Source organism: Phaenicophaeus curvirostris, chromosome Z (genome assembly GCF_032191515.1).
Source record: "Phaenicophaeus curvirostris isolate KB17595 chromosome Z, BPBGC_Pcur_1.0, whole genome shotgun sequence".
In the NCBI taxonomy this organism is placed as follows: Eukaryota; Metazoa; Chordata; class Aves; order Cuculiformes; family Cuculidae; genus Phaenicophaeus; species Phaenicophaeus curvirostris.
In genome coordinates this window covers 7022758-7049404 of record NC_091431.1, presented here as the reverse complement: position 1 = coordinate 7049404, position 26647 = coordinate 7022758, and the positions used below count along the sequence as shown (strand labels likewise).

At 46.8% G+C, this 26647-nt stretch overlaps 1 protein-coding gene and 1 long non-coding RNA gene across 3 annotated transcripts in view; one reads left to right on the top strand and one right to left on the bottom strand.

Moving 5' to 3' along the window:
• The window catches only part of TOPORS (TOP1 binding arginine/serine rich protein, E3 ubiquitin ligase), a 567831-nt gene extending 546102 nt beyond the window's left edge, over positions 1 to 21729 (bottom strand). The window contains exons 1-2 of one of the 2 annotated variants that reach the window (XR_011339351.1): positions 21513 to 21729; positions 15960 to 19645 (exon numbers count right to left, since the gene is read on the bottom strand). Coding sequence is in view for 1 of the 2 variants with exons in the window: in XM_069879776.1 (XP_069735877.1) it covers positions 16652 to 19645; positions 21513 to 21674 (3156 nt within the window). In the remaining variant the exon portion in view is untranslated. Of the gene's footprint in view, positions 1 to 15470; positions 19646 to 21512 lie in introns of those variants that run through there. The other variant, XM_069879776.1, reaches the window with a different exon arrangement.
• Positions 21730 to 21797: 68 nt separating this feature from the next.
• On the top strand, positions 21798 to 22438 carry LOC138733492 (uncharacterized). Its single transcript, XR_011339420.1, has 2 exons — positions 21798 to 21891; positions 22170 to 22438. It is a non-coding gene; the product is annotated as an uncharacterized lncRNA (long non-coding RNA).
• The last annotated feature ends 4209 nt before the right edge of the window (positions 22439 to 26647 follow it).

Sequence of the window (26647 nt, the reverse complement as noted above, 5' to 3'; positions counted from 1 at the left end):
ACACAAACCTCACAGGATATCAGGTCATGTCTGTAGATGGATGCCTCCATACCATGCAGGAGGAAGCCTCCCATCACTGCTGATTGCCTTTCTTCTTTTGCAGACACAAGGTGCAGTCTCAACTGGCTCTTGGGTGTTCATCCTCAGCAGTGACAGGCCACTGTGCCTGTTCGGGAGTTGCAGATCTAGAGCAGAAGCCTTCCCACTGTTGCCAAAAGCCAGGGCATCTGCACTACTAGTGGCAGAGACTATGCTTTGCACCATACTGAAAACATCATGTTGCAGTCTCCAAGCAGCCCTACAATGTTCCCAGCAGCACACCCATGCTTCTCTGCACCCTGAAGCCCTGCTGCAACTACCAGCACCATGTGATGGTGCCCTGCTTTGTGGAGCCTGGCCCTCCAGAAGGCACACATCTCAGAGCCAAAGCCTAGGCATCAGCAAAGGCACTTCCAAGAACCAGCGACATACAAACACAGCTGTTGTACTGTCCAAAGCAGGGAACACAAGAGAAAGAATCATCAGACTCATTAACTGTTCCATCAACTTATTCACCTGAACTTATACAGCCGAACTTTGCTACTTCCACAGAAGGTTCAGCATTGGCTAAACAGTCCTTGGCAAGATGCCAACAGTCTTGAACTAATCCTTCTTTACACATCTGAAATGCTAGGAAGAAAGAAACTTTGTAATCCTAAAATTATTGTGGATTAGTCTCTGGGAATATGACTTAAAATCCTGTTATTTGGCATACCAAGTTTGCATTTCTTGTACACAGGAAATAAGTGACACGTTATAGATGTCACCTGAAGCTTATTTTGATGACTCTAGAAGCGAGGCATATACTGTGCAGTTCAATCCTCTTAAAAACCCTCACGGGACAAGAAAGAATTTAGAATTAAGGGTCTTCCCCAAAAAAATACACTACGACTTTTAAGACTTTCCAGAAAAGCTTCCATTACTTCATTTGCAAGAACTTTTGTAGTGATGTCTCAGATACTTTCAGATTAAGGTTCAAGTTACTTCTTCCAATACCTTTTGAATCCACAAAGGGTGGAAATGAATTCGGATACATCTGAGACAAATCTGCTTCTGCAGTGAATTCGAATTCCACTGGCTGCAGGGAGATGCGTGCTTCACCATGGTGTCTCCACAGGCTGCAGATGAGTCTCTGCTCCGATGTCTGGAGCACCTCTTTCTCTCCTACTTCTCTTGCCTTGCTGTTCACAAGGCTGCTCCTAACACTTTTTTTCCACCCTCCTCACACTTCCATGTGATATTTTGCCCTTTCTTAAATGTATTTTCAATAAAGTGCCACCATTGTTGCTGATGTGTTCAACTGTATCCCACTGTGGATTCATGATTTGTTCACACAAAAGCCTAAATTGCTAAAATTTTCTTTTAGCACTGCAAGGTAGAAGGACAATCCTCCAAAAATACAGCCATCCTTGTAGGTTTCTCAGTATCTCTGCCATAGGCAAATACAGCTGTACCTTCTGCTTTTGAAAAATAACATAATAATAAAAAAATACCACAAGATAGTAGTACAGATAGCATTAATCAGTAAATGTCATTTTTATAATGAAATACACTTTAAAAAGCACTGATGTTGTTATTATCTAAAACTGCCACCACCCATTTTATAGGAATTTGCTGGATCGACAGCACTTCCTTTTCCTTTCAATCTTTGGACTGACAGCTGTATTTTGCTTTCAGAAAAGCCCTGCAAATCCAATTATTTTCACATGTTTAGTTTAAAACAAGCCAGTTGTTTTATTAGTTGTGCTATAAATAAAAATAACATAATAATCCAAAGTGTCTGAAATTATTAGGAAGTACCCTAAATCTTACTCGTCTTTTTAATGACTACCTCCTGGGAGAGAAGGAAGTTAATTATTTGAAAAATAACCACAGTGTGCATCCTGGGGAAATTTCAATTAAATAAATGCATTCCCAGTAAGCTTGTCAGTCACACTGGGTAATTTTAGAAAGCTTCACTCCAGTTTAAAGTACACATTGTAAATACAACTGCAGTGGAGTTCCAGGGTCTCTAAAAGACCTGGAAGAATGCATGTGTGACAGCAAGAAGTTTCATACCAGGCTTTGGAGATTAAATTTAAAACACTGCATAACAACCAGATGTAGTACATGTTCATACGTTCTTCTGACTGGTAATTTAAATAGTTCTTTCCTAGCTGCTAAGTTCCCATCCTAGAGCAACAGCCCCACAAGCTATGGCTTGTGGAAATCTCAAGTGTTTTCCTATGTGACAACTTAACATCTTCTCAGGATGAGACTAAAAAAAATAATACACTATAGCCATTACATCCTATTGCATAGTGCTGGTAAATACATTTTGTTTCTACCTTTTCTGAGGAAGTGATTGCTAACTGTTCAGAATATTTGTGCAATTCATACTGTATGTGACAGTACTTGACATAGATGCACCTGTTGATGTTCTGAATTATCATCCCAAATGTGCAGGATATGTCTTAACCACAAAAGGAGTTGATGGTTCTCAACTCGCAATTTGCAGCCTGAAGAAATAAGAAGATGGACATCATAAGACAGCAGATGACTCAGACTATGCAGAAAGCTTTGGACAGGAAAGCATGCTATTTGTAAGTTCTTGGGCTTTGCTTAATATTAAAACCAAACATTTTATCCTTATAGTAGCAGTGGCTAAATTGACTCAGTTTCTCCTACAGCTGTCTCATCTGGTATCTCCTAAGTCGACCCAATTAGATGAGAATGTCAATCTACAGATAAGGCAACCTGGTGAAGTAGGATGACTCCATGATACCTTTTCTTTTGTTTCCTGCAAATATGGGATGCTTGAAGGATTTAAATAAGCAATGATTGATTGGCTGGGGGGAGGGAGGAAGGGGCAGGAAGTTTTTCAGAGAGAGGGATGAATGTAAGATTTTCTATGTTTCCAAGCACATTGATATCACATACAGGCTCTAGCACTGTTCATTTTTCTAAAAATTGCTTACCAGCTCCCCCTTGTTTTTCTAATATATTTCTGTAGGGAATTCAACTGGGTATCAACACAATTGTACAGGTTATTACTCCTAGAAAGGTAAAAATGTGCCACAGCTTATAACTTCATTTCCTTATTCTGAACACTGCTTCTACTTCAGTAGACCAAACTTTGCTTCCTCTCTAGTTCTGGTAATTTCAAAATAACTAAAGGAATTTTCTTTCATGGCTGGCATATTTCTCAAGAACTTATCTTAATTTGGGATGGAATTTGGACTTGAAGTTATCTTCAAGAAGAAGACTGAAAATAAGATTTTTTCAGATAGACAAAAACAGTTTGCGTAAAGCATATGCCTACATATGTTAGCAAGGTTTAATCCTGACAGATGTCACTTTGAGTACTGTTACAACAGAGAAAATAGAATGAGTTATTATTACTTTGCTTATTCTCAATGTCACTCTGCTTATTCAGTTTTGCTGCTATAAAACATACCAAAGGGGGAAGAGAATTTAACAGTAGTAGAGCAATTAAACTGAAAGCATGTCAGGGCTGACACAAAACTGTTCTTGTAGCAATATTTCAACTTCTGTCAGACCAGTGTTGAGCAGCGCCCACAACAGAATATTTCAGGACCTGGAAGTGGAGCAGCACTGAGCTAGTTTCAAGGCTGGCAGCACAAAGCTCAAGTAGCTGGAAGATGAACCTGTTTGTATCCCTATCAAGTACTGGCCAGCAGCAAGAGCAGGTTGCTTGGCAGGGGAGCTTGGAGCCCAGGTACAGGGAAGAACCAGAAGGGCTGAGTTGATGTACAGCTCCCAAGCTATAGTGAAGACTCAAGCACAGCCCCTGACACCTCTACTTAAGGCAGCCCAACCCCAGGCTACACAGCTGCACCATGGCTACCCAGCCACCAGCACAGGCAGCCAAGCCCCAGAGCAAGGGCTGGAGTGACCTGCATTAACTTCACTTGATTCATGCTTTGCCCACATCACCCTATCTGGTCAGACATCTGAGATGCTCCAGGTACATGCAGAAAAAAGGGAAGGTGCTGAAAGGAGAAAAGGGTGAAGAAAGAAAAGAAGAAAGAGCAGAGGAGAAATGTCAGCTCTAGAGCTGTTAGGCATTTTGGGAACTATGAAAGCTTGGATTATGAACGGTCATTTTATTGTTTTAAGATCACCATTAAGCATTCTAAATACCTGAACTTTCCAGAAGGGCCTGTGACCTCCTGGTAAGTGGTGCTTTGCTGTAATCTCCATTATTTATCTCAAACTCTAGGATGCAGAAAGATGGCTTCACACTCCCAGAACGTATCAACTTACTCCTTGTAATGAAGAAGCCCAGATCTACCAAGATATGTATATAACCTCCACTCAGCTAGACTGAAAGTAGACATGTTTATCCACCTAGAATCACACTAAATAGTAAAATATTCTTGTCATGAGCACTCAAACAGGGGAAAGACTCCAACAGTCAAACACGAGGCCATAATTCATTATAAACCCACTTAAACTTGTAAAATTTTGGTTCTCTAGGCCACTTCTTTAGGAGGGAAAGGTACCCAAATTCATCTAGTTGTCCTATGTTGCGCATAAGAAATGTTCCTTCCTACATCTACATCTTCCTATATACCCATACCCAAACAAAATTCACTCCAGACAAAACATACATCCTCCAAGTTTAGAAATTCAGCAGCCTGAGAACATGGGGCAAGGAGAAAGCATGCCCAGGAGGTTTGGTAAAGATGACAGGGGTCTGGTTAAGTACAATTATCAGACCAACTGAGTTGTGTCACAAAGTAGTGCTGCATGAGCAAAGGCTGACCTTCATTTTCTAAATTACATTAATATCACTGGAGGAACTACATATGGAAGTGGCACTGACAATGATAATCTCTGGTGACAACGAGGCATTGTTTTAAGACACTGTCTCACTGGCAGCAGTGCTTACAACACAGCTAATGTGTTGCATACTATTTCAACATGACTGTTCAGTGCTGTATGGAAGATAGCACCATTATTCACCTGTTTCACTTATATGAAATGGTAGGGGTAGTCTGTGATATTGGTTTGTTCTTTGGCAGTCTTCATTGCAGTGCCAGCTGTTAGCATATGAATAAGGCTATTTTTACATATATTGTATACCAGTATTGTTTTTACCACTGCCCTGTAGCAATCAGTAATCCTGTGAAAAAAAAACCTTGTTAAAACAAGGATTATTAATATTCCCAGGGATAGTCATCCTAGTTTAGTATAATAAAATGTATATCTGACAGCAAATATTAAAGCTCACAAAAAGCAACAGAAAACTTGGAATGAAAATACAATAAATTGACAGTCTTTAATCATATGTCAGTGTTGGTATTCTTGCATAAATTTTAAAGATAGCAACAGTGCCTGGTGTCTAATGATGATCTTAATCTCTAAAAGGAAATGTGAGCACAAAAGATCTTGTCAATAAACATGAGGTTAGGCTTTGTGGCTGAACTTTTGACACTTATAGCTTTATCTTCCCCTCTAACTTTAGGCTGGAAGGGACAGTTTAGTCTAATTGTTTATTACGATCCACTTCATAGCAAAAGCCAAAAAGACTTACCAAGTTATTTCTGCATCAAACCTACAACTTGCCATGAAAAATGAGCTGCTGAGATTTTTTTTAGTTTTGAAAAAAAAAAATACAAAGGTATTGATTAATTTCCACCCATTAATGCTTCAGCTCGAAATTACTGGTTTCTTCTACACTGATTCAGGTTAAGTGGTTTGGAGCACAACTGGTCCCCATGACAAAAAACAACTATGGCTACAGCAGACATTGCCTGTATAGTGCCAGAACACAGCCCAGTCACTAGCTTGTGAAGATCCTTTGTATTGAATTACCTGTGTGATTCCTGCAGAGTTTTCACCTATGCCAACACAAGCAACAGTGCTGGAAATTACCTGTCACAAAAGAACACCATCTGTGAAAAAGAAGGGGCAAAAAAAGACAAACAGTTCAATACAAGCTTCATAATGACCACATATTTTGAGATCAAGCAGGCTGCTGCCTGATCCGTGCAGGAAAATGATGAATGAATGCTGTTTAACATTTTGCTTGAAAAGTTTTTCCTTTCAGAAAACTATTTGCAATACAATAATGAGAAAAGCAGAGCTGTGAAAAGAATTATTTTATAAGGCTGACTACCTTTCTAGGGCATTACATCTGATACATATTTTGTTTATCCAGAGTGAATTCAGTGGTAAAAAAGATTAACTGAGCCCATTTTATGTTATTTGTACATGCTGTCACAGAGGAAGGGACTTATCATTTTTCTTATTGACCCATGACCCATGTACTGAAGTGCCTTCAATACACCAGTAACAGCAAAACAACTTTTCTAAATTTAGCAGTTCATAAATCTTGCAAGGTTCCTTTTTTGTTTCTTTCAGGTGTTTCTCATACGTCCAAAAAGCCACAACATGCATGTAGGAAATGCAGTGTCTGCCTTTGCTTTTCTGGTCTTCACTGCCCTGCCAGGATACAACAGGCATCTGACAGCTCACTCATGCCCACTCCCTCTCTCTCCCTGTACACATATAACATGCAGGTGTGCAAGCACATACATGCATATGTACATACATGGTTTTGGCCTCTGCTAAGGGAACAGAAATAGCTATTATTTCAAGACACACAGCCCTGGGGTTTGAAGCAGATAGGATCTTGTTCTCCTAGGTGACCAAGGCTCAAACTCTGGTTATTCTAACTATACTCACCAGGCAAATGATCTTAAAGTAAGTTATTGCATAGCCTTGCATCTCTTTGCCCTCATGACACAGAATCACAGAATCACTAGGATGGAAAAGAGCCACAGGATCATTAAGTCTAACCATTCCCATCAATCACTAAGCCATGCCCCTCAGCACCTCATCCACCTGTCTTTTAAACACCTTCAGGGAAGGTGACTCAACCACATCCCTGGGCAGCCTCTGCCAGTGCCCAGTGATCCTTTCTGTGAAAATTTTTTTTCCTGATGTCCAGCCTGAACCTCCCCTGGAGCAGCTTGAGGCCATTCCCTCTTGTCCTGTCCGTCCCCTGTCACTTGGGAGAAGAAGCCAAATCCCTCCTTTCCACAACCTCCTTTTAGGTAGTTGTAGAGAGCAATGAGCCCCTCAGCCTCCTCTCCTCCAGGCTAAACAACCCCAGCTCTCTCAGCCATTCCTCATAAGGCCTGTTCTCCAGCCCCCTCATCAGTTTTGTTGCTCTTCTCTGGACTCGCTCCAGAGCCTCAACATCCTTCTTGTCGTGAGGGGCCCAGAACTGAACACAGTATTCGAGGAGCGGTCTCACCAGTGCCGAGTACAGACGGAGAATAACCTCCCTGGACCTGCTGGTCACGCCACTTCTGATACAAGCCAAGATGCCATTGGCCTTCTTGGCCACCTGGGCACACTGCTGGCTCATGTTCAGTCGCTGTCAACCAACACCCCCAGGTCCTTCTCCTCCAGGCAGCTTTCCAGCCACTCTTCTCCTAGTCTGCAGCACTGCACAGGGTTGTTGTGCCCCAAGTGCAGGACCGAGCACTTGGCCTTGTTAAACCTCCTGCCATTTGACTCAGCCCAGCGGTCAAGCCTGTTCAGATCCCTTGGCAGAGCCTCCCTACCTTCCAGAAGATCGACTCTTCCACCCAGCTTAGTGTCATCCGCAAACTTGCTAAGGGTGAACTCAATGCCTTCATCCAGGTCATTGATAAAGACATCGAACAAGGCTGGACGCAGCACTGAGCCCTGGGGACACCACTTGTAACTGGCCTCCAGCTGGAGTTAACTCCATTTCCCACCACTCTCTGGGCCCGGCCATCCAACCAGTTTTCCACCCAGGAGAGTGTGCGCCTGTCCAGGCCAGAGGCTGACAGTTTCCTAAGCAGAATACTGTGAGAAACTGTGTCAAAGGCTTTTCTGAAGTCAAGAAGATACATCCATAGCCTTTCCCTCGTCCAGGAGCCAAGTCACTTTATCATAGAACGTGATCAGGTTAGTTTGGCAAGACCTGCCTTTCATGAACCTGGGTTGACTGGATCACTCAGTTCTCTTGCACGTGCTTCATGATAGGAGTCAAGAACACCTGTTCCATGACTTTTCCCAGCTGAGGTCAGACTGACAGGCCTGTAGTTCCCTGGATCCTCCCTGTGACCCTTATTGTAGATGGGTACATCATCACGCAGCCTTCATTCAAGTGGAACTTCCCCAGTCAGCCAGGACCGCTGGAAAATGTCCTTTATTTTCATCTCAGTGCCTTGGACAGCAGTTTGTCACTTAGTTCAGGTTTGTTCTGTGTGTAACATACTGGACATCTAGTCTCTAAAAGCTACAGCTTTTCAAATGATAAACAGTGATATTGCCACAAACACTGGTTCATGTGTTTTGGATACTCGGCCAACCATCTTATTCATCAGGATTGAAGGTTAACTTAATTGTACACTGGTTGACTCTACACCTCATGCAAACAATTCCCTAGAATGTGGGTAGCTAAGGCCCGGCGGTCGGAAGATCTCGCGATGTACGGAAAGGTAGGACCCCCTCCGGGTAGCCAATTGCGTTTAGTTCATGATGTAAGCGGATGGAAGTGACGTCGTAAGCCCAGGCTATATAAGGCTGTGTTACGTATCAATAAACGCCATTTGCCATCCACCACATTGGTGTCTGTGAGCTCATGGACCGAGTGACCTAGATTTGGTCACCATGCTGTTCCTGAACCAGGTCACCACGCCTCCGAAGGCAACGCCTCCGAAGGCAACAAGCGGTGCCGAAACCCGGGAACCAGGAAGGAGCTCTGGGAATCGGGAAGTCGCTTAGAATCAGGTGAACGGCGGCCGGTGCGGCTGGACCAGCCCAGCGGGGAGGACGCTCCCAGACCCGCAAGGAAGATGGAAGCCCTTGTGAAGGTCGTATCACTATTATTTGAGAGAGATTATAAGCCTAAAGATTTTATTCTCGCCATTGCGAGACTTTTAGAGCTTGGGGTCATTGACCAGCCGGTGGATATTCTCCACCCCGAGGTGCAGGATGAATGCACCAAAGCGTTAGCCGAGGAGGCGATGTTCTCAGGTTGTGCGAAAAGCCTTAAGTCGTGGGGGAAAGTCGTACAGGCCCTGCAGGAGGCCACGCAGGAGCAGGAGACCTGGAGGGCGGCAAGGGACTGTTTGTCGGCCACCCCGGGATTGGGGGTCGGGGCGGCCACGCGGACTCTGCACCCCCGACGTGGTGATGATTATGCAGAGTCTAAATGTTTGCGACAGGGTGATACATCCCCTCAATCCCCAAACCCCGACCCGCTCACGGAGGGACAGAAACGAGCGGAATCCTTCTGGGGTGGGTTGGCCGAGGAGGCCGGGGGCGCCGCTGGGAAACCAGAGCCCGAGGAGATCTCGGAGAGACCGGCACCTTATGCGCCCCAAGACGGCGCCGAGCGGGAAGGGGAAAGGCGGGGGGAGAACGTTCGCGGCGGGAACAGGGAGGAAGCGCTGGAATTGAACAGCGCGTGCGAGCGTGAGGGGGAGGAGATTGTGAAAGAGAAGGGTGGTGCGCGCGAGGGGCGGAGAGCCAGTCAGCGTCCGTCTGCTCCGAGCAGCAGGCGGGGCGAGCCGGGGGGAGGGAGCGGCGCCGCCCGCAAGGGAGGTGGGCGGGGCTGGGGCCCGACAAAAGGAGATCGGGGCCCGGAAGTGACCGGTCAGTCGAGTTCCGACTCCGGCTGGGACACTAGTCGGGGCGGGTGGACCACAACCGACTCGAGCTCAGAGGAGGAGGAGGTGGGGGTGCATAGAGTTAAAAGCCGACACATCCCCACTCGAATTAAAGAAAAGCCGAGAGGGGGACAAATCCCTCTCGCGGATTGGAGAAAAATAAAGATAGCGTGTGCCGACTGGGCCCCATCAGCCACACTAGCATTCCCGGTCCGGGTGACAGATGGGGGACAGAGTGTCCACTCACCAATAAATCCTAAGGACATACAAGCGATTGTTAAAGCAATTGCAGATAAAGGACTTAATTCTGCCATGGTCTCCACCCTCATAGACAGCGTTTTCGGTGGAGATGATATGCTGCCCTTTGATATAAAACAAGCTTGCAGATTAATATTCGACGGGGCAGGGATGATTGTGTTCAAACAAGAATGGGAGAACAACTGCGTGAAGCAGCTGGCCCAAGTAGCTGGGGCAGATCACCCACTGCACGGCTCCAGCCTGCAGCGGCTGATGGGAACAGACCCAGCAATGATCACCCCTCAGGCGCAAGCCCAGGGCCTGCGGGCCCATGAAGTCATGGCAACTACCCGTGCGGCCAGAGAAGCCATTCGCACAGCCTCTAGAGTTATTGCCAAGCCATCACCATGGTCCACAATAAAACAAAATGAAAGTGAGAGTTTCACACAATTCGTGGACCGTCTCCAGGCAGCAGTCGACTCTTCGAGCCTGCCCGCGGAAGCAAAAGGCCCGGTGGTAGCAGAATGCTTGCGTCAGCAGTGCAACTCGGCAACCAAAGAAATTCTGCGGTCATTGCCGGTGGGGTCAAGTATCGCAGACATGATCAAGCATGTCGCGAAGGAAGAGCATCTAGCCCCAATCCAGATGGTCGTTAGCACTGCAATCGCCAACGTGATGGCATGCTCTAAATGTGGCCAGGTGGGTCATGTTGTAACAAACTGCCCTCGGTTTCATGACTTGCCAACAGCATTCCCCCTGCGCCAGAATTGACCCAGAGGACCGTGTTGGGTCTGCGGGAAGCAAGGGCACTTTGCCAAGGAATGCAGATCTAAAACTCAGGGAAACGGGAGGGGGAGAGGGCACCAGGGCCGCGCACGGCTCTCTCCCACTTGGGACACCAGGTGGCCCAACTTGCCAACCCCGAATGGGGCGAAGCGCCCCCGAACCTGCAGCCCCCCCGAGAAGCAACCAACTTTATGGCTCAACCAGCGGTCCAGTCGAACCTGCCCTTATCTCAGGGACAGCAAGGGCCACCCTCTGGGGGCGAGACCCCAGGGTGGCCCTGGCAGTGAAGTGTGATAACCCAGCAGTGGTGTGGGGGACTTGTTCCCTTTATAATACCCTAAATGGCACCACCATTAGTGTCCCCTTTTTGATCGATACCGGAGCAGACGTTACAGTTATTCCCGAGACAAGTTGGCCCCCACGTTGGAAATTGGAAGACGCCCCTATGGTGGGTGGAGTTGGGGGATTAACCTGAGCTCGGAAGAGCGCTCAACCGATAGCAATAACGCTTCACACTGAAAAGGGGCCGGAGAAAACTATTACCCTCTTCCCATATGTTGTGTCGGGAGTCCCACCCCTGCTGGGAAGGGACGCTCTAGCCCTATTAAAAGCCAGAGTGACAATTTACCATAAGGGCCACTGCCGCATACCCACTTCCACCAATTAAACTGAAGTGGAAATCGTCTGACCCAGTATGGGTCGAGCAGTGGCCCCTGTTGAAGCCTCAAATGGATGCTCTTCTTGAGCTTATTGACCGTGAACTACAACGAGGTCATATAGAGCCTTCCACTAGCCCATGGAACACCCCAGTTTTCGTAATACCCAAACGAACCGGCGAGGGGTTTCGTCTTCTCCATGACCTGCGTGAGGTAAACAAGAAAATTCAACCGATGGGTCCTGTCCAAACGCTGTTGCCCATGAACTCTATGATACCGGAAGGACAACCTTGTGCTGTCCTTGATATTAAGGACTGTTTTTTCTCAGTACCTCTACATGAGGCAGATAAGGAGCGGTTTGCTTTTTCTGTCGTGTTCCCAAATAGCCAATGCCCCAACTTGCGCTTTCAGTGGAAAGTGCTGCCTCAGGGAATGATCAACTCGCCTACTATTTGCCAAATTACGGTGGATCGAGCGTTAGCACCGGTTCGGCGCAGTGACCCGACCGCGACAATCATTCAATACATGGATGATATTTTGATCACTGCACCGTCAGAAAGTCAGGTGGACCAGCTAGTGTCGACAGTCTCAGAAACTCTAAAAATAAACGGGTTCGAGATTGCGAGCGCAAAAATTAAAAGAGGGCCATGTGTCAGTTTTTTGGGAGTGGGGATCACAAGTTCTTATGTGACCCCCCCCCAAATAAAAATCTGTCGACGCATCAAAACACTCCATGATATGCAACAGCTAGTGGGGTCTTTGCAATAGCTCCGTAATATCGTCCTGATCCCTCCTGAAACCATGGTCCCTCTGCATGATCTTTTAAAAGGAAAGCACCCATGGGAGCAAAAAACACTGACGACGGAAGCAATGAACTCTCTCGACTTCATCGAACAACAGGTATCGTCAAGCACGCTTGCCAGATGGAACCCGAATTTACCACTTGACCTGTATGTACATTTCATGGAAGGAGGGGGAGTAGGGGCACTAGCCCAGGGCCCCCCTGATAAAGCTCAACCTATACAATGGATAGTCCTAGGAAAACCGTCACGTGTATTCTCTCCAGGAATCGAGTGCCTTGGTAACCTCATCATGAAAGGCAGAAAACTCACCCTAAGACACCTAGGCATTGAACCCGCCAGGATATACCTACCCTTCCGCAAACAGCTCCCAACGCAATCAGTAGCAATGTCAGAGTATCTGGCCATAGCCCTTGTCGGATTCAGCGGAGAAGTCCGGTATGCTACAAAGCCCCCCTGGACTCAGATGCTGGCAATTGTCGACATCGACCTCCCACGGAATATCATGGACCGACCCCAACAAGGACCAACGATCTTCACAGACGCATCCTCAGCGACCTCAACTGCAGCAGCAATATGGCAATGGGAAGGAGAATGGCACTGCATTAAAATGACCGATCGTGCGCTTTCAGTCCAGCAGCTAGAAGTGATGGCCGTAGTACTAGCGTGCGGACTGTTCCCAATGGAACATCTCAACATAGTGACTGACTCGATGTTCGTGGCCAAGCTTTGCTTAGCCATGTCGGGGCCTGGCGTGTCAACATCCACAGCAGAGAAGAAGCACTTTTTTCCCTAAAGGGTACCATATCGGTCATCCACGTCAATAGCCATAACCCAATCAAAGGGTTCTTCCAAACCGGTAATGACAAAGCAGATGCTGCAGCGAAAGGACTGTGGACGCTAAGAGATGCCCATCAGCTGCATGAGTCTCTCCATATTGGAGCTAAAGCGCTAGCAAAGAGGTGCGGGATTTCAGTTACTGACGCGAAACACATAGTAGCCACGTGTCCCCACTGTCAGAAAGCACCATTGTGGTCCAGTGGAGTCAACCCCAGAGGCCTTGAGGCCTCCGAGGTGTGGCAGACGGATTTCACGCTCTGTCAGTTGCTGAAACCTCAAGCATGGCTAGCAGTAACCGTAGACACATATAGTGGAGCCATTGTAGCTACGCAACACCTTAAGACCGACTCCAAAGCGACCATCCAACATTGGCTGACGGCTATGGCATGGCTTGGCATCCCTAATCAGATCAAAATGGACATTGGTCTGAACTTTGTCTCCAAATCAGTCCAGGCATTTGCTTGGAAGTGGGGTATCACCTTAATACACGGCATCCCGTATAATAGCACAGGACAAGCCATAGTCGAACGAGCAAATCAAATGCTGAAATCTAAATTAGAGGTATTAGCAAAAACGGAAGGTTTTGTCAATGCCGTTCCCCTGGTAGACCAAGCACACCTGCTAGCGACTGCTCTGCTAGCACTAAATCAGTTCCCCCGGGGGGAAGAGGTGAATAGCCCCACCCAAAAACATTGGGCCACCCGAGCGTTAGAGGAAGGCCCGTTGGTCACAATTAGAAATGAGCTGGGAGAATGGGAACAAGGGTGGAGGCTAGTCCTGACAGGGCGAGGGTATGCTGCTATCAAGAAAGATGGTAAAATTAAGTGGTGCCCGCTTAAGTCTATTAAACCGGACTTACACGATAAAGCTAACGAAAACTGTGAGTTTCTGTCCACAGGATCAGATTATCAGATGCCCTTGTAACCCGTATGCCCCGGTGGCAGGAGAGGACGACAAGTCGACAAGCATCCTGTCCACACCTGGGAGTTCCACACCGGCGGAATCCAAACAACGGCGACGTAGCCTCTTTGGGGAGGGGCTGCTATCCGTTTGTGTAATTTTGATTTTAGGGCTGATTGTAGTAATCATATTGGTATTGGTCTTTAGACCCTGTATATTGAGTAAACTTGTGTCGTTTGTTAAGAGCTGGCCAGCGAAGGTTAAAATTATGTTTGTAGAACACCAGCAGCTGCTTTAAGAAGGTATTGGGTTAGCGCTATACCCAGTTACATTTAAGTTACCATTGGCCCAAGTGTGCCAAGTATTTGTTACTGTGAAACTGTTGTTTACACCTTTCAGACTTTATATTTTAAATTTAGACTTTTGGTGTTATATTTGAGACTTGTTAAGATTTTTATATTTGTTAATTTATTTAAATTTGGTAAGATTATATATTGTTAAGATTTTATATTTGCTAAGATTTCTATATTTTATAATTTTTTGGCTATTTCGTTAAGCATAGGGAGGGGGGAAATGTGGGTAGCTAAGGCCCAGCGGTCGGAAGATCTTGCGATGTACGGAAAGGTAGGACCCCCTCCGGGTAGCCAATTGCGTATTAGTTCATGATGTAAGCGGACAAAGTGACGTCGTAAGCCCAGGCTATATAAGGCTGTGTTACATATCAATAAACGCCATTTGCCATCCACCACATTGGTGTCTGTGAGCTCATGGACCGAGTGACCTGGATTTGGTCACCGTGCCGTTCCTGAACCAGGTCGCCACGCCTCCGGAGGCAACGCCCTAAGCATTTAACAGCATCCCAAGGAGGAGGGCTTTTCCTCTCTTTTCCATCAGCCTTTGCTAATTCAAAAACTTAGTTAGTTCATCCCCCTTTTGGAGAGCACTGAAAATGTACCTAAGCAAGCAAGTTACCTACTTAGGATTGGTCCTTTTTCAGGTCCTGTGTCACTCCACATCAAAGGCAAAGAAACTTGCTGAATGCAGACAGCCCCAACCTGCTAGAAACTGAGACCTTAACCTTCTTGCAGCTGAGGTACTGAGCATCTCTGACACCGTACAGATTATCCTTATAAGTGCCACTTCCATATATAGTTCCTTCATACCTGTCAAGCCAGGGTTCCTGGGTTTACAAGGCACCCTGTACAACGGACCGTGTTAGAGCAGAGGAACAGTGTATAGAGGAAGGAAGACAGTGTGTTATAAACAGACCACAATCCTCTTTCCCCATGCCCTTGCGTTGCTGAAGAGGAAGAGGAGAAGAGGTAGTTGCCAGGAAGGCCGAAAAAAAAAAAAAAAAACTTGGCAAAACCACGTTTCCCATAGGAATACTCAAACATTAGAAAACGTAGCACAGAGAGGCCATCCAGCTTTGGAAATACACAAAACTGAACAAATCCCAAGCAATCTGATCAAAGTTTTTGTTGTTTTCAGGGAAGCCTGGGACCTGATGACTTCCAGAGTTCCCTTCCAACCAGGAGCACACCTGACAGCACAAACATCCACTGCTCTGCACTGGTAAGGCAATCAAAACCAAAAGATAAACATCCTTTCAGCAAAGTACAAAGTCCACACTTTTAAATTAATTTTAAAGAAAAAAAGTCTTATTGCTTTATTCAGCTTATTTTTATGTTACTGGAAGTCCTGTTGATTTATACACAAGGTCCAACACAAAAAAAACCCCAAGACTAACCCTACTGCTCAAGAACCAGGAGCAGGAGGAAGGAGACAAAGAGAGGGTTATAGAACATGTTCTAACCCGTCACAGTGAGACAAGGTTCAACTCGATTGCTTCACTCAATACAAGTGGATGCATATTCAAATATAGGTGATTTCCTACCTTCAGCTGGAAAAACGTCGGTGTACACCAGCCCACAACATTTTAACTGCAGAGCAGTTTTTAGCTAGTAACAACATCACTGTGCTTGACCACCAACCCTATTCACCAGACCCGGCTCCTTCTTCCTATAGATCAAGGTGGTGACCAAGGGAACCCATTTTTTGTCAGCAGAAGATGTGAAGGCAAAACCAAGACTGATCCGCAACAGCCTTTTAGAAAATTATCTGCAGAACTGCTTTGAACATTGGCAGCATCATATGCAGCTGTGTGCCAATTCAGAAGGGAACTCTTTTGAAGGTTCTTAGTTGATTTTCCTAATTTGTTAAATAGAGTTACAGGCACAGTCTTGGGATTTTTGTGTTGGACTTTGTAGATCTATATATAGCTTAAACCAAACATTAAAGTTATCATAGACTTCAGCCTGAATAATTTTGTATGAATTATTATGAATTAAGCATTTTTTTCTTTGTCTAAGAAAAGCAATCCCCATAAAACGTGTTTTCTGGCTTTTGGTTTGGACTCCATTTTTGTTATGTGTTTAAATCAAAACTCTGAAATACTCTATGGGTATATTTTACATACTACAAGAATACAAGATGGCTTTATGAAATTAGAACTTGCAAACAGTCTTCTGAGAAACTTTACAACTTGCGTACTAACAATATTCTATGTTCTTTGACTTAAAAGTGCATACACATTCAAAGGTCTGACACACTTCCCAGACATCTTTTAACGTACACAAATCACATTAGGCATTTTTGTTCTCGAGGGGGAAAAAAGTAAATAAACCAAATCCACAATTTTATGAAATGTTCCATGGAAAGTACGCTATATTTTTTATTCCGGAATATCAAACCAAGAGGATCTGTTGACAAGTCGCTTTGGCAGTCTTAGTATTAATGGTTGTCTCTCTTGACACTCTAAGAAGGAAGTCCTCGGGGAAGACAGTTGACTGGAAGGCGCTGCTGGTGCTTCTTGAACGTAGCTGGTTGCAGTTTCTGTGTGAGGGGTGTTACTTCTAGTATCTGCTATGGCAAGACTCTGATCAGCTGCTGCTTCTCGAAGTTTGACATCAGCATTTCTAATGTCACCATCTAAGTCTCCCCTTCCAGTAGGAATACTGTACTTTTTGGCTGCTCCTCCAGTTTCCTCTCCAACTCTGTAAACGTCATCACATCCCATCCTTCCCAGGAAAGAAGATGGAGACTCATTTCCTTTCTCATTTATCTGAGTTGTGCCTGTCCAGGTAATACTGCTATCACATTCAGTACTCTCTGGCTCCTTGCTACTATCACTATCAATTGTAATCACCACTGGAGATGAATGTGTTGAATTACTCACATGGTGTCTCCGGTGTTTCTTCCTATGCTTCTTCTTTTTCTTTTTAAGATGCCTTGTTGTGTCTGTTGCTTTTCCTTCATAGACTATCTCAACACTTGGACTCCTCATCTTTTTTTTCTTTTTCTTACGCTTTGTCTCACTGCTTGCTCGATTGTCTGAAAGGCCATCTTCATTTTTGTAGCAGTCACTGAGTTTTGAGAAAGTTTTCTTGGGATCATTTTCTCTTTCTAGACTTGCGCTCTCCATGAACGCATTCTCCAAGTGACGAGTTTTGTACTTCCTTTTTCCACCAGGCTTTTCACTTTTCATTCTGTCAGTTCCTCCAGAAGGGGTCCTTGACCTGTTGCTTGATCGACTCCTTGACCTGCATCTTTCATAACAGTAATAGTGTCTCTCATGGAGTCCTCTCTGGCTATGCAGATCTGTCCTTTCGATAAATGAGCGTATCCTGTATTCTGGACTAGCAGATTGCCTTGAATAGACAGCATTAGACTGAGTCCTCCTCCTGCTGGAAGATTCATAGCCATCTTCGAACACCTTACGACTACAGAAAGCATAACCCCACTGATATCTACTTTGATAATTGTCTCTTGTGTAATAACGATCACTGTCTCTACTTCTTGATCTCCTTCTACCGTGGCCTTTGCTACGTGATCGTGATCTGCTTAATTCTCTTGATGGACTACTCTCATGACTTAGAGAGCCTCTCTGACTTTTCAGAGAGACTTTGCTGTCTTGAGGCCTTGACCTCCTGCTGCTTCTTTTGCTCCTATGTTTGCTACTATCTCTGCTTCTTGATCGTCTCCTTTTAGGTTGGCTTTTGCTATGATGCTCCCTCTTAGACCGATGCCCACGACTGCTTCGAGTGTTCCGTGAAAAGGATTGTGGGCTCTTGGACTTCCTCTTTCTAGACAATTTGTGATTCCAAGGTGAGTATACTGTGTCACTCCCTGAAGAGGGGCTCCAACTCAAGTCCTGTGGAGACAGATCTTTTACCTTACATTTGTTCTTTTCATCATCTTTTGACTCTGTCTTCTCAACTGCAGGAGATAAGCAGCTTCTACAGCTACCTACATCCTCCTTATATGCAGGGGAACGTGGTGAGAAACTCCTGCTTGGCTCACTATCACTCCAGCCACCACACTGGATTGGCTGCTGTTTATTCACATCTTCCCTTTTCTCTTCCCTGATGGACTCCTCAGAGTCTGAGGACAGCTCAACCACTTCTGGTGTCCTCTCAGCTAACGGTTTAACATACCCAACAACAACACAATTGTCTGAGGAAGAGTCACTGTCGTTTGAGTCAGTATTAGCCTGTAACTCACTCTCTGGCTTGGTTCTTTGATTCTTTGTAGCACTGCCCTCATCAGAACTATCTGATGTCTCCAGAGGAGAAGCTATGGTTGCACGAACCTCTTCTGAAATGGAATAGGAAGGGCCAGGAGTTTCATCATCCCAGGGGGCCTGACCAAGACTAGTCACAGACATACTGTTACCTGGCCCTTGAGAACATGCTGTGTCTGGAGATATTGTAATAATTGATGAGTCTGAGTGGCTTCCTTCATCATATGACGGCGCAGGACAGTCATAATTAGCATGTTGATCATATGCTTCTAAGTTGAAAGGACAACGGGCAAAACTGATGAACTCATGTAAGAAGTGTTCAGTCCGATTCAGCAGAAATGGCTTTAAATCATCAGCAAAGGCCTGACTTTCCATATCATACCTAGTTACATTACTCATGATGATGTGCTGTACAATATTAACCAAAGATCCATGAGCACCAAACAGGACTGTGAGTTCTCGCTTCAGCCAAGGAATCAACCTGTGAAGGCAAGCAGGGTTGCGGCGGAAAAACTCCGCTGAAATGTCTCGATAGCGGCCACCATCCTGAATACTGCGAATACGCACACCAGTACGGTACAGAGCTCTGCGGAAGCTGATCATGTCTTCCTCCTGAATCTGCCGCAGAGATCTGCCCTCAGCACTAGCCTGCCTCCTTGAGGCCAGCCTCCTTATCATCTGCTGAATCTCCCCATCTCTCTGACGCACTGGCTCACTTGACAGACCTTCAAACAATACCCCATTATCAGGAGGGGACAGCGTCCTTCGTGAAGGGGAATGGCCAGCACGGCGTTCCCCAGTTAAGGTGGTACGGTAACGAAACCTCCGGCCATCGGGGCTGGCAAAAGACCTATTTTCTGAAGGGCTGAGTATGTACTCCTTAAAGTCATCTTCAGCACGAATTGTATGGAAAATGGAAAAAAATGGTTGCTTGCAGAGGGGGCATTCTGCTTTGTTTTTTGACCACTCCTGGACACAGCGGAAACAGAACCTATGCAAGCAGCGATCTAGGTATGCAACATTGTCAAATCGATCCAAGCAGATGGGGCATTTAGAGTCAGGAGATGCATCTGTCGGCAACTTGCTGGTGCTGGCTTTTGGCGAAAAGCTGTCTTCTGAAAACTCCTTATCTGCTGAAGTCATGTTCTACAAAAGAAAGAGACAAAACAACATTGCTGTCTCAGAGAGACAAAACATTAAAGTCTAGTGTGGCTCTTAAGTCTCACAAGATTAAACAGAGCTTGAATCACACTAGCCTAAAGGAAGTTAACCAGCAGGACTCTGTTTCCTTCCCCATTCATAAGTAACTGCTTTGACATGATCACTAAGTTTGTGATTAACATGGTATCTTCCGAAACACATTTACAGATGAAAAATATAGGAACAGTTACTTCTGTCCTTTAAGAAAAAAATACTCAAACCAAATAATTGTACTGAAACTAAACTACCGATTTCCAAGTTCTTTTGGAGCTGTCCTGTTCCTGCACCCTCTGCCTGTGTTTTACTGGGCACTCATGCTGGACCACATACAATACATTGGACCAGACAAACTCTGGGGATGTGTTCCAGCTTAGATTAGCCTTTGTTTTTTATGGCTAAAGCAGAACAGCCAGGTGTCATTCCTACACACATCCTTAGTACATGCTGCCTTCGTACCTAGCCATGCTGCCTTTGTACCTAGCCATGCTGTTAAGCACAGTTAGCAATAAACATGTCTATTTTAGAGTTATGTTGGGGACTACCATCATTCTAAGTCACTACAGTTCAGTGGAAAGGGGTTACCACGATACTTCAGAGATTGTCAGCCCACCTCTTGCAGCAAAGGTGCAACTGCTGCAGGAAGCTGGGCATCGAGTGCATCCTGTGGAACGGCGAGACCCAGAATCACAGAATTACCTGAGCTGGAAAGGACCCAGAAGGATCATCAAGTCCATTTCCTATCTCTGCATAGGACAACCTCAAAATTTACATCATGTGTCTCAGTGCATTGTCCAAATGCTTCTTGAATATTGTCAGGCTTGTCACCTTTACTGCTCCCCTGCAGAGTTGTTCCAGTGCTCCACCACCCTTTAAGTGAAGGACCTTTTCATCATATCCAGCCTAAACCTCCCCTGGCACATCTTCCTGCCATTCGCTCAGGTCCTATCATTGGTAACCACAGAGAAGAGCACAATGTCTTCCCCTCCTCTTCCCCTTGTGAGGAAAGCAACAAACTGTGATCAAGTCTCCTCTCAGTCTCCTCTTTTCCAGGCTAAATAGACCAACTGACTTCAGCCACTCCTCATACGGCTTCCCCTCCAAACCCTTCACCAACTTTGTGGCCTCCTCTGCACATTCTCCAGTAGCTTTAGATCCTTTTTATACCTTTAGCATATTGTGTCCAGTTCTGGAATCCTCAACATAAGAAGGATATGGAGCTGTTGGAATGGGTCCACAGGAGGGCTACAAAGATGATCAGACAGCTAGAGCACCTCCCATACGAGGACAGGCTGGGAGAGCTGGGGCTGCCCAGCCTGGAGAAAAGAAGGCTCTGAGGAGACCTTATAGCAACCTTCCAGTACCCAAAGGGGGCTACAAGAAAGCTGGGAAGGGGCTGTTTACAAAGACTTGTAGTGACAGAACTAGGGGCAAAGGGTATGAACTAGAGATGCAGATTTAGACATAAGGAAGAATTTCTTCACGGTGAGGGTGGTGAGGCACTGGCACAGGTTGCCCAGGGAACCTTCCCTTCCAGGCCAGGCTGGATGGGGCCTTGGGCAGCCTGAGCTAGTGGGACGTGTCCCTGTTCATGACTGAGAGACGATTGGAACTGGATGATCCCTTAAGGTCCCCTCCAACCCTAACTATTCCATGATTCCGTACAGCGCGGGGACACAAACGCTCCGGGGGCCACAGACCGTGACGCGATCGGTGACGCAGGGACGCGCGGGGGAAGGGGATCGCGCCCCCACCTCCCCCCGCTCCCCCGCGGCCCGGGACCCCCGCCCCGCCCGCGGCCCCCGCACACACTCACCGCCGCCGCGCCCTGGCTCCCCGGGCCGGCCGGGGCCGCGGCCGCCTTCAACCTGTGGCGCGTCCGGCAGTGCCCGAGACCGGCGGCCTCACGGTGCTCCTGCCCCGGCGGGCGGCGGCGCTGGCGAGCGCCCTCCGCTAGGCGCCGCAACGGCTCTGCCATGGGATACCGCGGCAGCGGCGTCGCCAGGGGAACCGGAGCCCCTCGCCACCAGCGGGCAGCGCCGGCCGCGCAGCCTGACGGGAGCGGGGCGCCGCCGCGTGGCGTCACTTCCGGTGCTCCTGGCGCCATCTTGGGGCAGGCGGAAGTCGAGGAGGAGGAAGTGGAGGCTGTTATGGCTCCGCCGGGGCGGCGGGACCCGCGCCCGCTGTGCCGCCTGGTGCGCGCCTGGGGGTGCTGGCGGGAGCGGGCAGCCTCGGGTGGGCTCAGGGCCCAGGGATGCCGCCGTGCGGCAGGCTCAGAGTTCGCTTCTGCTCTGCCGTGTGGGGCGGGGCCTGGCTCTTGTGCAGCCGGCGGCAGGCTCAGGGCCGCGGCCGCCCATCCCGGGAGGGCAGGTTTATGGCTGTAGGGCAAAGGGGAGCGCGGCTGGGTGCACTTCTTGGTGGAGGCATCGGTTGCCGTAACCCTTGGGCTAACAGGAGGCGCTTTGTCGTGCAGGTGCTGGCTGCTGTGGTGCTGCTTTCCTGGGGCTCTATCCTCTACGGGGCACGAATAGTTGCCCAGCGGCAACTGGAGAGCGGGCTCTGGGCGCAGGATCTCCCCTAGGGAGTGACGAAGCCCGTAGGACACAGCTGGGAGTTTGACGTTGCTTCTGGGGCTACAGATGAGTCCATCTGAGAAGGCTGGAGGAGCCTTATGGTCAATTAGGCAAAGCATAAATAGCTCTTAGAAAAGGTAAATAAAGTTTAATTATTACAAAAATGAAAGGGTCTCGTCTTACTCATTTTTACTAGTGCATTGCTCTCTATAACTACCTGAAAGGAGGTTGTAGAGAGGAGGGTGCTGGCTTCTTCTCCCAAGTGACAGGGGACAGGACAAGAGGGAATGGCCTCAAGCTCCACCAGGGGAGGTTTAGGCTGGACATTAGGAAAAAAATTTTCACAGAAAGGGTCATTGGGCACTGGAACAGGCTGCCCAGGGAGGTGGTTGAGTCACCTTCCCTGGAGGTGTTTAAGGCACAGGTGGACAAGCTGCTGAGGGGCATGGTTTAGTGTTTGATAGGAATGGTTGGACTCAATGATCCAGTGGGTCTCTTCCAACCTGGTTATTCTATGGTTCTATGATCCTATATCTGCAAGATAAACTCCCATGTGTGCAAGACAACAACATGGCCAGTTCTACAGTCTACAGCAAATGAGGCTATGCCTCCCACAGCATTTGCGTGTAGCATAACTAGGCCTCACATAAAACATATGAGAACAGACAGCCTTGTCCCTTTTCTGTACAGCCAGCAAGGACTGAAGTGCACTAGAAGCAAAGGGGGTTTCACAGATCCCTCAAGTACCTGCCCAGTCCTTCTGTCCACCTGATAGTCCAGCCTCATCCTGAGCCCTCTTACGCCTAGATAGAGGCTGGGCCAGCTTGCTGCTTGTGAGCAAACACGCACACATGCACTGACATCTGCCCAACAGATGCTCCACACCTACAGATATTCCTAAATCCCAGCATGGGTGGGTCTATGTCCAATACCCTGCCAGGACTGCTCACAAGCTAGTCCACCTTGAAGTTTATTAAACAGTTCCATCCCAAGCCTTAATGCTTTTCCCTGAAGCTTGAGGAAGATGCAACCAGTTTGGCTCCCTAGCAGGCAGCACCAGGCATGCGTGCTGTGACCTGCAGTCCTGCTTCACATACTGGTGCTGAGACTCACTTGCTTTACTTGCGCTGGTTCCCCTAGTAGCTGCACCTGGGACACCCACGCCAGTCCTGTCGCAGCAGCTGAAGCTGAGACTGTCACTGTTACCTGCACCCTTTCCTGGCACCGAGGCTCTTAACCACTTCCACCACTGGCACAATGAGATCCATATCCAGAAACGTCCTACTCGGTCAACTTCTTAAATGCTGTGTTGGCTCTTAAGTGAGGTGGGGTCCACTTAGAGAGTCCACATCTGGAACTCCCTGAGCTGCCAACATGGGAAGATGGAAGGGTGCCCCTGGCTCTTCAACATGGGATTTTCAATTATCAGCTGAAAAGAAGCAGCTCTGAAGGGTAAATTAATCTGTTCTGAGGTGCTGGTTTTCTACACAGCTAGGAAAAGTAGTATTTTGGCTCTTCTCCCACAGCCTGCAGACAGGCAGCAGCACCTCATCTCACTCACAGACTTCTTGAAGACAGGGAAAAGCATTCGCCTGGGGAGCTCTGGTCTTGCTTCCTGGGCCTTTAAAGTCCTCTAGAATCCCCCAGTCAGCAGCAGGGCTTTTACTTACTAGAAGCTTTGTGGGAGTGAAGGCGTGGAGGGCTCTTGGTCTTCTGTCCTTCTGAGCAGCAGCCACAGCACTGGCAGTGCCCAGGCTAAGGACAGTGGGACCCATAGTCCCTGGATAGGGGGACAGTCCCCAGCCCTCTTTCTGACTCACCCTAGCACCAGGAATGATGCCTTCTCGGGTACAGCAGCTCCTCTGAGGAAGGAGGTCAGCAATAGGCTCAGACTCTTGGATTCCTGGGTATTTTTAGCATCTCCCCTGTCAACTGCATCACCCCACAAATACATAAGAATTGTCACAGGCTCCGGCAATGCCCCTACAAAGGTTTCTGTGCTGACAAAAAGGCTTTCCATCTCTCTGCTGAGTTTTCCTCTGAGCCAAAGCTGAGTGGCCAGAATATCTTTCACTGTCCATGCAGAAAGAGCCCAGTTTCAGTGTGCTGTTGGCCTCACTGTGGCGTTCAAGTAGTTGCCAGGCGTTTACCCTCTCCTTCCCCAGCCAGTTGGGTACTTCCAGCAGCAAGGTGCCAACAACAGCAGTGGCAGGCATGGGGTGGATACATTGACCACCGGCCTGCCCCATGGTGGGGCCTCTCATTGTTTGCTTCTTCATCTTTGTTTCAGGTAAGCCACCATTGGCAAGCACCTATAGCTGCAGGTGGCTTAGCTGCCACGAGATGGCAAAATTCGCCACAGCATCGCTCCCAAGCCTGCTTGCCAGCACCGCAGCCTGGAGCTGGGCAGGCTTCCCTTGGGTCAGCTGCTGTTCTGCATGGTCAAGGGTCTCTCCAACAGCCTCTGATGACAAACTAGCCATTTTGTCTGGGTCTCTGGTTCCTAGAAGTCCAAGGCAGAGCCTATGAGTGCTCACAACAGAGATTAAATGCCCAAAGATGTCCTTGCTGCTGTCCAGGCATTTGCACAGCAGCACCAAGGAGGCAGAAAGAGAACTTGCTTCTTTTTATGGCATGGTCCTCAGCTAACAGAGAAACACGTGGGGTTTGTGCAGATATTAGAGGAACTGAGAGTCTCAAGAGCATTTTTTTTCTCCTCTGCCCTGCCCTGATTATTCTCCCTCTTCTCTCTTCTGTGCTGCTGTCATAGCACCATGCCAGACTCAGTGCCAAGGGTCTAGAAACATCCTTATCTCCACATACTGACATTAGCCTGAAGCCATGTCAGGATGATGGCAGCAACAAGAAACAATTTTTTTCTTCCTGGTAACGTGGGAGTGGGATCAAAGCCCCCACAGATGTTGGGAAATACTTCCTTCAGGTCTAGTGGGGAGGTTGCAGCTTGGAGTTTCTGCCTCTGCAGCTCACCCTTCTACTTGGCCAATACCAGTAGCTCTTTCAGGGAAGCAAGAATTAAATCGTGTGCATCCCATAGATTTGAAACAGCAACCTCAGCAAGAAAGGTCTCTGCATTGTGCCACCAAAATCATCATAAAACATACACTGCAGTACTCCAGGTAACCAGAGAAATTCCAGAATTTTGAAGTTTAAAGTCAGCTCTGTTTCCCACACAGGAGTAAATCTTCATTTCTATTCTCCTGCTCAGAAGTTATGCATTGTCTTGAAGATGAGACCATAAAGGGTCATTGTCCAGAATCAAGCTCCTGCAACATGGATTGTAAATAATTTAAGAAGATCTCTAGTAGATATCTAGTTATTAGAAGAGAACAGAAGCTCAGTTTATCATTAATAACAGTATAAAAATATACTTCCTATATAGTTTTGATGACAGTTGTCTCATTTCTTAATACACTGAGCTACTTCTCTCTGAAGAAGTCATCTCTGAAGCTGCTCTCTTCGAGTGTTGTCACCCATGTTATATGTTCCACCTCCCCTTCCCATTCAAACCCTCTGTTCAGATGGTGATCATGTGCTTGCTCGCGGAAGTCAAGAAGCACATGCAAACTCCCTCAACTTGTTTCCGGTTTGTCATGAGAAGGGCTTGGACCTAGTGCTTAGCATCCACCATCCTCTCCTCACCCACAAAGATGCAATGCAGAGCAGAAGGCATGTGTTTCCTGTCACATTCAAAATGGCACAGCAAAAAAAACTGTTAGGCAGCATTAACTATTCAGATGAGATCACCAGAGATGGCTCTTTTGCCAATGCTATAATTCCTAAAGGACTATATTCATAATGCTGATGAAATCCCTCTCAGATCTTTTTTTCTTTTAATGACTTTTTTAGAAAGCATAACTTATTTATCAAAGCTGGTTTATTAGTCTTGAAGTGTTTTGTTCATTTGTTTAGATTTCAGGGGCTTGTTTGGAAAAATGAGCAGCATGCTTCTGATTAACATAGCTAAGAGGACTTTTGTTTAATGAAATGATTAATTGATTCAGCAAGGTATGGAGCCACACTAACAGCTGTTTCAACAGATACAAAAGATTCTCCTTCAAATACAACCTTGCCTCACTAACATGAAGCAGTACCGATGGATACATGTTAATTATAAGGTTGATAAGAATATGTAAGGATTGCTAATGTTGTAGCTGAGTTAGTTAATGAAGGGTTTTGAAAACAGTCAAAACCAGAAACAAAATCACTAGCCAGGCTACTGTGGGCTAAATTCAGCTTTAAATCACTTTAACATACTAATGATAACCACTTTCTCCCAAATTACAACAAAGAAATTAGAACATAATTGATTAATTCCTGCATTACATATTGTTCATTACACAAGTTCAAACTATAGTTT